This window comes from Lepus europaeus, chromosome 19, assembly GCF_033115175.1.
Source record: "Lepus europaeus isolate LE1 chromosome 19, mLepTim1.pri, whole genome shotgun sequence".
NCBI lineage: Eukaryota > Metazoa > Chordata > Mammalia > Lagomorpha > Leporidae > Lepus > Lepus europaeus.
Window position 1 is genome coordinate 44,436,265 of NC_084845.1, and position 15,258 is coordinate 44,451,522.

A 15,258-nucleotide genomic window follows, 5' to 3' on the forward strand; every position below is an offset into this window, starting at 1 on the left:
TCCTGCTAATGCCTTGGGAAGCAGCCGGTGATGGGTCAAGTATTTGGGTCCCCACCAGCCACATGGGAGACCCAGATTGAGTTCTCGGCTCCTGGCTTCGATGCCCAGCCCCAGCTGTTTCAGGCATTTGGAGAGTAACCCAGTGGTAGAAGATCTCTGCTATCTCTCTCTCTCTGCTTTTCAAATAAAGTAAATTTAAAGAAAAAATGGAAGAAGAAAGGAAGGACATTTTTAGTTTATAAATATATATTCAAAACCTCATTTTCTGAACCATGTATTCATTATTAGCCTTTCAAATTTGTTGACATTTTGTGTCTTTCTCCTCAGTGACCTGTGCATGGATTGTGCCTTGCAACTGGAGACCTGCCCATTGTGTCGTAAAGAAATTGTATCTAGAGTGAGACAGATTTCTCATATTTCATGACACCGGTGAAGAGGCACCATGGACTTGTTTCTACTGAATTCCAGCCAATGTTGAAAAGAAAAACAAAGAAAAAAAAATCTCTAATCAGTTGTACGCACATTGAAACTTATAGCCATGGCCAGATTTTATGCTAAAAATGGTAGTTTGTCAAAGACAAAATTCTCTTAGAATCTAATCCAACTTGCCAGCCCTGCATAATTCCTTTTAAGGCCAAGGAAAGCTAAATGCTAGCAGCCAGGCCTGTGGTACTTCCATGAAAAGCAATAGGAGGCAAAGCTCTCCTGAATGCTGAAACCACACCGGAATTCTCCATGTTGGGTTCATTTGATTGTTTAACACAGGATGTTTCGCATCATATTCTAAAGTTTTTATTTTGGGAAAAGTCATTACGGAGACGTAAATGACAGCATTTCTGGGTTAAGCATAACTTTCCCACTGGTCAGAGAGATACCAGTGTGTCAAGTGTGGCTATTGCACTGCAAGACTTGAACTATAAAATTAGAATCACACAGGTCAATACTACAAGCAACACGGAGAACCTGAAAGCAGGTGCACAGACTGTAGAAAACAAACCCAAATTTTTTTATATTTTAGTGATTCCAAAGAACATTCTAGTTTTTTTTAACTGCAGAAAATCGGTGGTATTTTCACATTCATGGTGTTTCTATCCAATTTCAGTACCCACATTTTGTGAGGAAAAAATGTTTTACCAATGCAGGAGGAATTCTTAAATTAATTGCAACGTTAGACTGGAGAAAATTTGGTATTTAGGGTATTTTTAAGGTACCATCAAATCAGGTTTTTTGTTTTTGTTTAAAAAATTTTTTTAATCAGTATTGTTTTTGGAATATACTTTGAAACTCTTGAACTAATAGTCTCAAAAATTCTAGAGGACAGCGTGAAAATACATATTCCTATTATTTTAAATAAATACATGTTTTTGAATAGTAAATTCAATCATGGATTGTTGACTATGTCTTCATCAAAAGTGTTAATCCCTCTCAGGGTCTCTGGTGAAGACCTTCAAGAGTTTGGTTTTTTCTCCCAGAAAATTGGAAGGTAGAATTATAAATTCATAGAACGTATTTTCTAATGGTGTACCTCAGCAGCTGCCTTTCAATTTATGCCAAGTCCTTACTGAGTTTATACTTGAATAGTAAATACGTCTTCTGAGTTTTACAGTGTCTTAAACTCAATGCACATGTTTCCCTTCCTTTCCCACCTCTTCTTGTTCGTAGTTCATTAAACCTGTCCTTCTACAGAGCTGATTTCCTTCCTGGCTGTACTTGTTGGGGTGCTGGATTTTTTCCATGTCTTTAAGTCTTCCATCAATCCAAAAAAATATATATATAAATATATATACATATATAGATATAGATATATGTTCTCTTCTTTAGCTTGTGGTGAATACAATAATTTGCATTGAAGAATAAAACATCTGTTGCCTTTTTTGACTAAGATTTCACAACTTTCATTGACTTACTACTAAGTTTCTAAGACATACCTTAGGTTTTAAGGACTGCTTTTCAAGATACAGGAGAATTAAGTATTAGAATTAAGAAGTAAGATGAATTACTAACTCACCCAGCAAATCTTTATTGAGTGCCTAAAATATGCCGGGCCTTTGTGGTTTGAAAATATCTGTTTTAGACCTTATGTCAGTAGAAAGGGAAAAGACAATAATTTATGTTTGTTGTAATTGTTAGTGCCCTGAAGGATGACTGGGGTCCTAGAGAGAATGGTGGGCGGCTGATGGTGGGGGGTGGGGATAAGAAATCTTAAAGGAAGAGGAGGACGTAGGCAGAGACTGAGGACAAGCTGCTAGGAGCAGGTGGCTGGGTGCACACAACATTCCAGGCCGAGGCCTGCTAAGAGGAAGGCGCTCAGGGGCTTTGCACCTGGTGCAAGGCCCTGTAGCTGATGACACAGGGAGGAGGAGGGTGCAGAGATGGCAAGGAGCAGCTCCAGAAGGCGTGTTTAGGATTTGGTATTTACCTCAAGTGCGGTAGAAGGCAAAGGAATTTAAGCACAAACGTGCCTTGCTACATATTTTTAAAAGATGGCTCTGTCTGTTCTGGGGAGTGGAGGGATGGGGGCATAGAGAAAAAGCAAAAAAAAAAAAAAAAAAAAAAAAATTTGCAATTGGGAAGACCAGTAAGGAAACTTGAAGTCGTCCAGCTGAGAGGGGAAGCTGTGCGTATTATCTGCCAGTAGTCTTGAACTTTGTTCTCATGGTGGCCGATTTTTCAAGTTCTTAACTTCTGGGCCTTAAAACATAAGGATTTCAATATTAACTGGATTACATTATCCAGGATGGAATCAAACATGTAATTTTAGAGCTACTTCAAAGAGAAAGACACTCCACACAGAAGAGATAAAACTAGGGATTGGCAGACTGTGTGGAAAAAAGTAAACAGTGGCTCTACATCCTGCAGCCAATATAAGCATTTTAAGAAAAATGAAAACTGGAGCGGGCGCTGTAGGCTAAGCCTCTGCCTGCAGTGCCAACATCCCACAGGGCAGCAGTTCAAGTCTGAGCTGCTCCACTTCTGAACCCGCTCTCTGATTTGGCCTGGAAAAGCGACAGAAGATGGCCCAAGTGCTTGGCCCCAGCACCAGTGTGGGAGACCTGGAAGAAGCTCCTGGCTCCTGGCTTCAGATCAGCCAGCTCCAGCTGTTGCAGCCATTTGGGAAGTGAACCAGCAGATAGAAGAACCCTCTCTGTCTCTCTGTCTCTGTCTCTCTTTCTCTCTGTAGCTGTATCTTTAAAATAAATAAATATTTTTAAAAAAGAAAAAGCTGGACTTCTGCTGTTAATGTGTGTATTATTACCAAGGGGGACAATATAAAAGAATTAAGCAATGGCATTTCTCCAGTGACAACTGGAGAAACCGAGTGTCCCAGCCAAAAATACCTTTTTTCAATGAATTGTCACCTTTATTAAGTGACATAAAGCAGTAGAAAATCATGGTGCCATTTGCAGAGTGCCAGGAACATTTGTCACAAACTATTTAAGCAACAGAAAATTACTTTTGCACAAATTTCAATCAGCTTGAATATGTGACCATGAGAACAAACTACAGTCAGCTCTTTTTCCTTTTTTTTTGACAGGCAGAGTTAGAGAGAAAGGTCTTCCTTCTGTTGTTCACTCTCCAAATGGCCGCTACCGCCACTGCTGCGCCAATCCAAAGCCAGGAGCCAGGTGCTTCCTCCTGGTCTCCCATGTGGGTGCAGGGCCATCCTCCACTGCCTTCCCGGGCCACAGGCAGAGAGTCGGCCTGGAAGAGGAGCAACCGGGACAGAATCTGGCACCCTGACCGGGACTAGAACCCCGGGGTGCTGGCGCTGCAGGCGGAGGATTAGCCTAGTGAGCCACAGCGCCAGCCATCAGCTTTTTCCAAGATTGTACATCATTCATCTTTTGCTATTCACTTATAAAAATCATTTAATAGCGGGACCACTGCTGTGGCTCAGCAGGTTAACCTGCTGATTGCTGCACTGGCATCTCATGTGGTTGCTGGTTCGAGTCCCAGCTGCTCCGCTTCCAGTCCAGCTCCCTGCTAATGCACCTGGGAAAGCAGTGGAGGATGGCCCAATGCTTGGGCTCCTGCACCCACATGGGAGATGCAGAAGAAACTCCTGGCTCCTGTCTTCCAACCAGCCCAACCCTGGCTATTGTGGCCATATGGGGAGGGAACCAGCAGATGGACAATCCCTCCCTCCCTCCCTCCCTCCCTCTCCCTCTCCTCTGCCTTTCAAATAAGTAAATCTTTTTTTTAAAAAAAAATCATTAATGTCAACCCACAAAGAATTTTAAGAATTATTAATGGAAAGTCATCCTTTAATGTTCAAGTCCATTTAAAATCTTTCTACAAATGAGTGAAAAAAGATCACTCTGTACTCAACAGAAAAACATGTTCTGATTGCCAAGACTATGTTTAAAGGCCCAGGGATTAGGAAATGTGTAGCATGATGCTCGTTGTAAAAGAAGCCCTTTGGAGTGGAACTAGATCCAGGTTTTTTTAGTCTGGATTTCCCTGTCTGTAAAATGGAGAGAATACCCATGTCATAGGGTTTGGTTTTTCTTTTGTTTTTCTCTCACAGGGTTTAAAATATTTCAAACAAAAATTTTTAAAAATTATGTTTAGTTGGGGCCGGCACTGTGGCGCAGCGGGTTAAGGCCCTGGCCTGAAGTGCCGGCATCCCATATGGGCACCAGTTCAAGTCCTGGCTGCTCCTTTCTGATCCAGCTCTCTGCTATGGCCTGGGAAAGTAGTGGAAGATGGCCCAAGTCCTTGGGCCCCTGTACCCGCGTGGCAAACTCAGAAGAAGCTCCTGGCTCCTGGCTTCTGATCGGTGCAGCTCCAGCCAATGCGGCCATCTGGGGAGTGAACCAGTGGATGGAAGACCTCTCTCTCTGTCTCTGCTTCTCTCTGTAACTCTTTCAAATAAAATAAATCTTTTTAAAAATTGTTTAGCACATTAGCTGACACATGTCTGAGTAACTGAGTACCTATCCCCCTTTTTCTCTAGAGCCAAAGATGGCAAACTTGATTAAAAGATCACCATATTCGGCCGGCGCCGCGGCTCACTAGGCTAATCCTCCGCCTAGCGGCGCCGGCACACCGGGTTCTAGTCCCGGTCGGGGCACCGATCCTGTCCCGGTTGCCCCTCTTCCAGGCCAGCTCTCTGCTGTGGCCAGGGAGTGCAGTGGAGGATGGCCCAAGTGCTTGGGCCCTGCACCCCATGGGAGACCAGGATAAACACCTGGCTCCTGCCATCGGATCAGCGCGGTGCGCCGGCCGCAGCGTGCTACCACAGCGGCCATTGGAGGGTGAACCAACGGCAAAAGAAAGACCTTTCTCTCTGTCTCTCTCTCACTGTCCACTCTGCCTGTCAAAAATTAAAAAAAAAAAAAAAAAAAAAAAAAAAAAAAAAAAGATCACCATATTCTTTGGCAGTCTTCCCATCAAATGAGGCTTACATCCCTTCCCCTTCAATCCGGGCTAGGGTCTCTCTGCTTCACCAGTAGAATATGGTGAAAGTGGTACCATCCCAGTTTTCCAGTACCAACCTTTAAATGACTGGCAGCTTACACATGCTGTCTCTTGAAATATTTGCTCTTGGACTCAACCCCCATGGTGTGAGAAAACCCAAGTATACCCAGGAAGACCGACACATGGAGAAGAGCTCGGTCCATCCACAACTGAGTTCCTAGCCGAGAGCCAAAATTAATCTGCCTGTTGCTTGCATGAGCTCCTTGGAAGAGCCTCCTCTAGCTCCATTCCAGCTGCACCAACTGATGCCAAGTGCCAGGCCCTGCCCAAACTGCAGATTATTAAGCAAAATAATTGTTCTAAGCCCTAAGTTAGAGCTGGGAGGACTTGTTAACAGCAATAGACATCTAGAGCAGAGAGCATATAAAATCAAGTTCCCTTTGTCCTCCACTCAGACTCCAATGACTGGGAGGGTGGGCAAGTTCGTTTAGTCCAGAAATAAGTGTGGCGTGTAGAGAAAGTAGGTCATAGGGAAATCTGCTGCTTTGCTCTGAGTTGTGGGACCAGTGTTTGGCCAAACAGGACTCTGTCCCTTACTCACTTTTTTAGATGCCATCTTCCACCTTGATCTCACGTTGTATGCAGTTGTCTCTGTAAGCATCTTAAATTTCAAATCCTGACATTATTTTATGTCCATTCGGAGGAGTCTGTTAATTGATTCGGGCTGGTTCTCTGACCCTAGGTCCCTCTAGCCACAGACCACACCCTTGGGCAAAAGCCATCAGGCCGACTCAATGCTTAGTGGTCCGATCGAATCAGCTGGAATCCTTTTTCAAAATCCGGCCGTTTGGGAGGGGATTTTCCCTGCGACAGGGTTACCTGATTTACTCAAAGTGGTTCAACCTTTGACTTGGATAATTAGCCAAAGGAGCCATTTTTACATCTTCATGCTGTAATGACCCATTTACACATGCGGTGCGACTGTCTGTCCACGAGGGGGGTGTGGCCGTGCGGCAAATCAGATTTCTGTACTCCGGGTCAAGAGATAAGGAACTGACCCTCAAGCGACTCAGCAACTTTCAGTGCTTTTAAAATATGCTTTAAACTGGCCTTCTTAACCCCAATTTGTAAGCGAGGAAACTGAGGCTCTAGGCTTCGATTCTGTTACCCACAAACCCCAGACGAGGTGAGACAGCAGCTACACACACTGTGCACCGAGCCCCACCACCCACCCCCGGGAAGCTCCAGTATTCCTGGACTTCCTCTCCCTTTTTTTGTCCCGCCCCTGACGTCAGGGAACGCGCTCCTGTGATTGGCTAGAGCTCGCGAGGCAGCGGAAGAGGCTCAGGTTGCTGTGGAAACGGGGGCGGAGCGCGGGGCGCAGCGGTCGGTAACCGACGTCTGGACCTGAGCGGCGGCGGCGGCGGCGGCGGCGGCGGCGGCGGCGGCGGCGCGCGCTGAGGGGCCTGGCTGGGCGAAGAAGCCCTGCCGACGCGTGGCCGCAGCCGGGGAAGCTGAGGCCGGGTCTCCCTCGCAGGTGCTGACCCGGCTGGGTCGTGAGCGGGTCGCAGCCTGGAGGCGAGGCCTCTTCCCCGCCGGCCGACCGCTGTGCCCTCGATGCGGGTGAGGACTCGGCGGAGCAAAGCGGGGGCTGGGCCCAGGCTGCAGGCGGCGTAGTGGATGCAGCGACCACGGCGATGGACGCCTTAGAGGAAGAGAGCTTTGCGCTGTCCTTGTGAGTGGCGCCGCTGGGGTCCGGGTGGCGGGCGCTGGGCCGCTGCCCTGCAGGGGGCTGACCTCGGGGATCGGTGGAGGCGGCCAGGGCCGTCTCCGCTCTGCGGGACACAGCCGTGCGGAGTTGGTGTCAGCCGCTGTCACAATCCCCAGGCGTCCCACCGTTAGCGGGCAGCCGAGCCTGGCGGGTGTGGGCGGCTGCGGGTCAGAGGCCCGCTCTCCTCCTCCTCCTCCTCCACCCCCGGGGGGAGCCCTGACCCAATTCCCTCCCTGCCCAGTCCTCCTCCCGCGCCAGGTTCACGCTTAGAGCGCACAGGCGTGGCGTGATAGCGAAGATGCGGTGAGTGATTCCGGAGCAGGCTGGTGCGGGGGGAGCCTGCCCGTGTTTGCGCCTTGGGTAATTGATGGTGTCCTGCCAGGTGTGCTGAGAGCACCCCGTGCATTTAAACTTTATGTCACAGGTGTTTGGAGTTGCTGGTTTCTGCAGAAATCGGTCACCCTCGTTGACGCTGGGTGGCAGGAAGCTTGTTTTGCCTTTTGTTTCTCTTGTGCATGTTGGGAAATGTCCGTAATAACACATCTTTTAAACAATAGAATCTATGAGCCAGTGCCTAACTCAGGCCTTGTCTTGCAGCTCCTCCGCCTCCGATGCAGAGTTTGACGCTGTGGTTGGATATTTAGAGGACATTATCATGGGTAAGCGTCCACGCCACAGCCTGGCCTGGGTTCTCTCTAGTGCTCAGGACACTGAAATGTTTAGAAGAGAAGAACCGTGCCCTGTGTGCTCTGTAGTGTAGCACAAGGTAACGCGAGTTTGCCTTAGAAACGAACAGCCCTTACGTCTGGCAGCAACCTCTGGGAGAGACTGGGGCAGGGAGTGAGTGCTTGGCCAAGCTCCAGCGAACAGGGGCCTGCTCTGTGTCATCTGTAGGGTAAGAGCGAGGTGGTTTTTAGATACATTGGAGTTTTAGTATATTCCTGCCGAAAAACGGCATGTAACCAGCCACAGGCACGCGTGTCCATGAAGTAGACAGTGTCAGACTTGAGCTGCTTCTGTATCTTGCTGGGTTTTGAGCACCTGTCTGTGGATGCATTTTGTCCTCTGTAAATCCTGCTGAGTTACAAACAAGCAGTCACAGGCCACAATGGTTGGAAGCAAACATGTAGGAAGGAGAAATTTTGAGTGTCTTCTATTGGCTTTATTTATTTATTTATTTAGCCAGCGCCGCGGCTCACTAGGCTAATCCTCCACCTGAGGCACCAGCACACCGGGTTCTAGTTCCGGTTGGGGTGCCGGATTCTGTCCCGGTTGCCCCTCTTCCAGGCAAGCTCTCTGCTGTGGCCCTGGAAGGCAGTGGAGAATGGCCCAAGTGCTTGGGCCCTGCACCCGCATGGGAGACCAGGAGAAGCACCTGGCTCCTGGCTTCAGATCAGTGCAATGCGCCGGTCGCAGTGGCCATTGGGGGGTGAACCAACAGAAAAGGAAGACCTTTCTCTCTGTTTCTCTCACTGTCCACTCTGCCTGTCAAAAAAAAAAAAAAGATTTGTTTATTTATTTGAAAGGCATAGTTGCAGAGAGGCAGAGGCAGAAGCAGAGAGAGAAAGAGAGAGTCTTCCATCTGCTGGTTCACTCCCCAAATGGCTGCAACGGCCAGAGCTGGGCCAATCTGAAGCCAGGAGCCAGGAACTTCTTCCTGGTCTCCCACATGGGTGCAAGATCCCAAGACTTGGGCCATCTTCTGCTTTCCCTGGCCATAGCAGAGGGCGGGATTAGAAGTAGAGCAGCCAGGATTCGAAGCAGCGCCAATATGGAATGCCAGCACTGTAGGCAGTGGCTTTACTCACTATGCCACAGCGCCAGCCCCCCATTGGCTTTTAAGTTTCCTGAGAATTAGGGAAAGAACTCTGTTATTTGGTGGTGTTGGCTGAGTAGCTTAGTCTGTTTCATCTGGTAGTCATTGTATAAGGCTAAGTCCATTGAAGGTTCATGCCCTTGTCTCCTAGATAGAGCTGCTCACCATTACACTCTCCATGCAGATCTGAGGCTTGCTGGGGAACTCAGGGAATCCGCATAGTTCTCTTGCCCAGTAAGCCTGTATGCTGCGGAGAAAAGAGCCGTCTGCAGGCCCTGGATATCCACCCCGACGTCTAGGTCCTTTCTGAAGCTTCCCTGGTGTTTTAGAAATAATATTCTCTTCCATTGTTAAAGTGTTCTGTGCCCCAGCAGAGGTCAAGTTCCCTATGAACTAATCTCTTCACATGAATTCTCACGTGAATTCCCCTGTGATAGCTGCTACACATCCTCCTGCTCTTGCAGGCGAGTGCCTGGGCCAGGGTGAGCCCAGCAGTCTGCCCTCTGTCCCGTACTCGTAATGACTGCCCTGTCGCGGAGACTGCTGCTGACAGTACATTAAACTGAGAGACCCAATGCAGTTCGTCACAAACGTGCTATGAAAGAGTTCCCACGCCACCTCGCGCACAGGTGTTCCACATGGGCTGGAGCGTGGGGGTGATGGTCCCCCAGGAGTGTGAGCGACTTGGGACCACGGAGCTGGACTCTCCAAATGGCCTCAGGGCGGATTTTACACGTACTTTGCCACAGTTTAAAAAGTCTGGCTGGGACTGTTTCAGCATCACGATCCCGTTTAACAGCTGCCTGAGAACCCCACTTGCCTCCCGTGGAGTGGCTGTGGGGACGCAGGACCGCCGACTCCGCCTGCCGAGCAGAGTGGCTTGTCATGTGTGAAAGGTTAACTGTCCCCCCTTGTGCTTCAGATGACGAGTTCCAGCTGCTACAGAGAAATTTCATGGACAAGTACTACCAGGAGTTCGAAGACACGGAAGAGAATAAACTCACCTACACGCCGATTTTTAACGAATATGTAAGCAGATTTTTTTCTCTTTTCCTACCAGGTTAGGGTTTCCTTAAAATTTGAATTTGGAATCCGAAGGGCTTGACATTTGCTTTTTACTTTAAATACACCACCAGTTGAAAAGTGAGAGTGAATGCCTTTTAATTGTGTCCTCTAGTATTATAGATGTAGGACAGTACTGTATCATACCTCTGTGAGTGTAAAATATCTTGTACCTGCTTCATGATACGTAGTCGTGACTGTGCTTTATCAGAGCTGTTTTTAATGATGTTATTCTAGAATGTCTTCTTTCCAGATGATTGAGAAGCTAATTAAAAAAAAAAAATGGTGCCAGGTACCACGACAGTAACAAAACTTTGCTGTTTTGGGGGTTTTGTTTTTTTACCTTTTTTCTTTTTTCTTTTTTTTTTTTTTTTGGAGTGTGCTAGATGTCTCTATAATCTTGTTCAAATGACTGCAGAACCTGGAAAAGCTGTTGCTGCTATTGATACATAACATACTGCTATTACTGGTCTTTATATATATATATATATATATATACACATATATAATTGAATTTTTGGAAACTAGCTGTGCTGTCAACTTTGAGAAAAGTATCCCAGTTTACCGTGTTGAGTTGGCATTGTACAGAAATTAACAGCCATATTGGTCTAGAAACGTTAACTTAATTTTTTTTTCTATTTGTACAGGGGTAACGCACTGTATTAAATATGTAAGGTCTTATCTACGTGGGTTTGATTACAGAACTAATAAAGTAGTCTCCAAATAATGAAAAAAAAAGAAAAGAAAAGTGAGAGTGAATGCTGAGACCACCTCGCTCCCTGCTTGGGGGAAGTCAGTCTGGAACCCAGGGACCTGCCCTCCTCACCCCTCCGCAGCCTCCTGGGACGACCTCATCTGACTAGGAGGAGATTCAGGCCTCCGGGGGCTGGCATGGCTGAAGCAGCCTGCTCTCGGGGACCCGTGACTGCCTCCAGGGGGCGCTTCCTTATGCACGTCCTGTTTGACAGTAGGCCCCCCGGAGTCCATTCCCCACTCCCCACTCCTGGGTCAGGGCCGTCCCCCTGGTACAGCGTGAATTCCTGCAGGTGTCTCCGCACTGGCACTCAGCAGAGCCCGACACGGACCAGGAGCTCAGCCAGCGTTTGCCAGGGGCTAGAGGACAGGCGTTCTGACAAGAAGTCTTGTTTCCCCAAGCTTGGTCTGACCGAGAGCCTTTCCCCTGTGGCAGATTTCTCTGGTGGAAAAGTACATCGAGGAGCAGCTGCTGGAGCGGATCCCGGGCTTCAACATGGCGGCATTCACGACGACGCTGCAGTGAGTTGGCGTGGCTGGGTTTTGTTTCTCTCCTTTCTCCTTCCCTAGCCTGAACATCAGACCTTCTTTTTTGTTCTTCTTTTAATGTAAGAGCAGTTGGTGCTTAGTTCGGGGTGGGAAGCCTTCAGAAACTTTTGAATGGAGGCGGGCATCGTGGTGTACTGGGTTAAAGCTGCCAGTCGGGTCGCCCACGTCTCATGTCAGAGCACCTGGTTGGAGTCCCACCCCCACCTTGCCGGTCCACCTTCCTGCCAGGGCGCCTGGAAAGCAGAATGTGACACCCAAGTGCCCGAGTCCCTGCCACCCACAGGTGTTCCTGACTCCTGGCTTTGGCCTGTCCTGGCCCAGGCCGCTGTGGGCATCTGGGAACTGAACCCTGAACGGAAGATCCCTTTCTCTCTGTCTCTCTCTCTCTCTCTGCCTTTCAAATAAATGCACCTTTGTTTTCTTTTTAAAGCATTTGATGAAATGTTAGACAGTTTCATCGTTCATGAAGCAGCCATCCTTCCTTCTGCAGGCACCATAAAGATGAAGTCGCTGGTGACATATTCGACATGCTGCTCACATTTACAGACTTTCTGGCTTTTAAAGAAATGTTTCTGGACTACAGAGCGGTAAGTAACTGCTGTCCGTTCACTCTGCCACATTACCCCTCCTTAGGATGTTCTAGTAGAACCGAGGGGAACAGACCACCTCCTGCGCTGCCCTTGTCTTCCCCACTTAAAACAGGCCAGTCTCAGGAGACAGGCGCTTAGCCTCTTAAGACTCCTCGTGGTTAAGGCTCCTGCACATGGGACTAGTGTGAGGGTGTAGCGGGTACAACCGCTGCCTGCCTGTGATGCTGGCATCCCATATGGGTGCCAGTTTGAGTCCCAGCTGCTCCACTTCCGATCCCTGCTAATGATCCTGGAAAAGCAGTAGAAGATGGCCCAAGTGCTTGGGCCCTTGCCCCCAGTGGGAGACCTGGGAGAAGCTCCTGGTTCCTGGCTAGGGCCTGGCCCAGTCCCTGCTGTTAGGGCCATTTGGGGAGTGAACCAGCAGATAGAAGAAGATTTTCTCTCTCTCTCATATTCTCTCCCCCCCATCTCTCTCCCCCTACCCCCTCCATATATATAACTGCCTTTTTAAGTAAAAATTTTAAAAAAAATTCCTGCTTATCAGAGTACCTGGTTTAACACCCAGCTCAGACTCCTGACTCCACGTTCCTGCTAACGCAGGCCCCGGGAGGCAGCAGAGACGGCTGTCACATAAGTGGGAGAACCGGATTGAGTTCCTGGGCTCCCAGCTCCAGCTGCTGTGGGCATGTGGAGAGTAAACCGCTGGATGGGGACTTGCCTTCTTACTGTCTCTGTCTGCCTCTCAAATATTTTTTTAAAATAAACATTTTTTAAACTGACCAGTATAGCAGTGAGTCAGCTGACTGAGCTGCAGGTAGACTCTGGCCAAGAACTATTCGTGTTCTTATGAAACAGGCCAGTGGTGAGCAGAAAGGCAAAATAATTTCCCTCCCCTTCCCGTGTGCTCCCAGGTGGCCCACGTGTCCAGGCTCCTCCTCCCCACGCCAGAGGCAGGGTCCTGAGCCGGAAGGGCTCTTGCTGCTCCTTGCTTCCTAAAGCTGTTTCTTTTCTTGTGCAGGAAAAAGAAGGCCGGGGACCGGACTTGAGCAGTGGTTTAGTGGTGACTTCGCTGTGCAGATCATCTTCCGTGCCAGCGTCCCAGAACAGTCTGCGGCACTAGCCCCGCCTAGGCAGTGGATGGGCTCGTCCCGTGTGTCGCCAGCCCAGCAGGCTCAGAGGGGCTTCAGGCCGTGAGAACAGAATACATCTTGGAAAGACGGCTTCTGTTCTGCAGCTCTTCATCCATGTGAAGTATTGGGTCAGGAACTTGCCTGGCCCTCCCGGATCTGCTCCTCTCAGACACTTCCTGTATTCAGTACCGTAGGAGCCCTCCCCTCCCTGCCCAAGCCCACCCTCCCACTGGTGCTTCCGAGGCAGACCCCTCTGGAGCAGGCTCATGCCATGCAGAGTAGCCCACCACGGCAGCCCCCGGCCCAGCAGGCCCCGCGGGAGTCTGTCCATGCGGCTCTGTTGACGCGGGTCAGGGTCCTTCAGCTCTAGGCCAGTTCCCGAGCCAGCTGCCGGTCCATCTATGACTCCTGACTCCTGCAGTCGCAGCGTGTCTTGGCTGTGGGGGTCACCTGAGAGGTCTTTAGCCTAACAGCCACGTGGAAAATCCGCTGCGGGGCGTCCATCTGCAGTCCTTTCATTTTCTCTTCTGGCCCTGATGCAGTCCCACTGTTAGAAAGAGTCTCTTGTAAGCATTATTTTTTAAAAGATATTTTTCTAGGTGAGCACTCAGGCTAACTTAGTGGCTACAATCTTGGAACTGCCATGATTGCCCACTTAAAGATCAGAGTATTACATGCCGTGCCCTCGTTAGCGGTCAGTGCTGGGGCGGCAGAGCTGCCTTTTGCGTTGGTGTTCCCGTTGTACTGGGGCCCGTGCACGCGCTGAAGAGCCCAGCAGCTGTCCCGCCCTACAGCGTGCTCCGGTCTGTCCACGGTTGCCTACAGTGCTTTCTGTGTAAGCTGTTCTGTTGGGGGAGGCGGGGACCGATTTCCTTGTCACATCTCCCGCTGAGATGGTGTCCCAGTGGTCAAGCTCAGCACGAGCAGGCTCGGTCAGCGTCCACCTTGGTTTGGTGTAGTGTTTGGCTGAACGTCACTGACGTCACATGTGTCTCATCTCCGGACAAAAGAGTCCGTATAGTAGTTCAGTCCTAATGTGCACCCCTTTTTTTTTTTTAAAGTAAAAATAAGAATCTGTGCTGACTTCGCGCTTGGCTGTTCTGGTTGTAAGGATGTGCTACGAGCTGTGTTCTGTCCTGGCCTGTCCCTCACTACTTTTGTACCTTGAGTAAAATGTGAGATGTTTTGCAAGAGCCATCGTTCTGGATGAGTTGTCCCCTGTCTTAAATGCAGCCACCACCACCAGCTTCCCGCTCTGGCCCTCAGAGGCAGCTCTGTGCTGTGAGAGAGGCTGCCCGCCGCGGGCCGGGCGTGCCAGGGTGGGCAGGTGCAGAGAGGAAAGGTCGCCAGGCTGTCGGTCAGCACTGCGAGTGGGCTTTCTGGAAACCTGTTTCTCCCGTCCGTGCAAAACGTGTCACGTGCCAGCTGTTGACAGGGCTCAGGCCTGGCCTCTGGGGAGCAAGCCTGACCTGCCCCAGCCTCAGGAGGGGACTGGCGTTTGCAGGGAACCCCTCACCCTGGCAGCAGTGCTCAGCCGGACTAGAGTCTCGGGAGCGACCAAGCACGTCGGCAAAACAGGCTGTGTTCTGCCTGTGTCGGATGAGGGGTGGGGCGCTCTCTGATTGGCTTAGGATTTTGTTTTCTCTTAAACCTCAAAGTAGGTTGCTCTTCCTTAAAACAACTCTTCTGTGGCTTCCTCCTGGAGTGACTGCAATTTGTTATTCACACCATCAGCATTGCACACCAGGACAGCGGGGGTAGGGGGATGGAGCTAGGCGTGTTCCACATGACTGGGACAATGGGGCCCCCCTAATAACGTCGCTGCTGGCCATTTTCGTTGGTCCCACTTTCTATAAAAGGACAGAGTGGTGCCCAGAGGCCTTTGGCTCACTGTCCAGGGAGCGGCTCCATGGTGTTAGCAGCGCGAGCCTGGGGGACTTGGCTGCTTTCCCCTTCGCAGGACCGGCCGCCTTGATCACCTCATGCTTACAGGGTAGGTAGCACTGAAACAGGGATTCGGTATGATCACCTGCCTTGCCTAAAGCAAGGGGAAGGAACTTCCGGTTACAGCGGGCCACCTTTGAGAATAAAGGGAGGTGGTAGTCAGTCTTTGCCAGAAGCAAAGTCCTAAGCCAGGGTGGTGGGCTGGTGGTGCTGGAACCTCAC

At 49.6% G+C, this 15,258-nt stretch overlaps 2 protein-coding genes across 3 annotated transcripts in view; both read left to right on the plus strand.

Annotated features, from left to right (window-relative positions):
• Positions 1 to 3,144, plus strand: part of RSPRY1 (ring finger and SPRY domain containing 1) — a 52,639-nt gene extending 49,495 nt beyond the window's left edge. For both annotated transcript variants that reach the window (XM_062176341.1, XM_062176342.1), the window contains exon 15: positions 328 to 3,144. In XM_062176341.1, coding sequence (XP_062032325.1) covers positions 328 to 424 — 97 coding nt within the window. In that variant the 3' untranslated portion in view covers positions 425 to 3,144. The remainder of the gene's footprint in view (positions 1 to 327) is intronic.
• A 3,719-nt stretch (positions 3,145 to 6,863) lies between these two features.
• ARL2BP (ADP ribosylation factor like GTPase 2 binding protein) lies at positions 6,864 to 14,765 on the plus strand. Its single transcript, XM_062177056.1, has 6 exons — positions 6,864 to 7,156; positions 7,790 to 7,851; positions 9,931 to 10,037; positions 11,260 to 11,345; positions 11,863 to 11,959; positions 12,981 to 14,765. Exons 1-6 carry the CDS (start codon positions 7,119 to 7,121, stop codon positions 13,080 to 13,082), a joined length of 492 nt encoding a protein of 163 aa, XP_062033040.1. The 5' UTR covers positions 6,864 to 7,118; the 3' UTR covers positions 13,083 to 14,765.
• Positions 14,766 to 15,258: the final 493 nt, after the last annotated feature.

Coding starts and splice junctions, on each gene's coding strand:
- ARL2BP (XM_062177056.1), top strand. CDS start 7,119: ATGGACGCCTTAGAGGAAGAGAGCTTTGCGCTGTCCTT. Junction 10,038..11,259: donor CGCCGATTTTTAACGAATAT/GTAAGCAGATTT, acceptor CCCCTGTGGCAG/ATTTCTCTGGTGGAAAAGTA. Junction 11,960..12,980: donor TGTTTCTGGACTACAGAGCG/GTAAGTAACTGC, acceptor TTTCTTGTGCAG/GAAAAAGAAGGCCGGGGACC.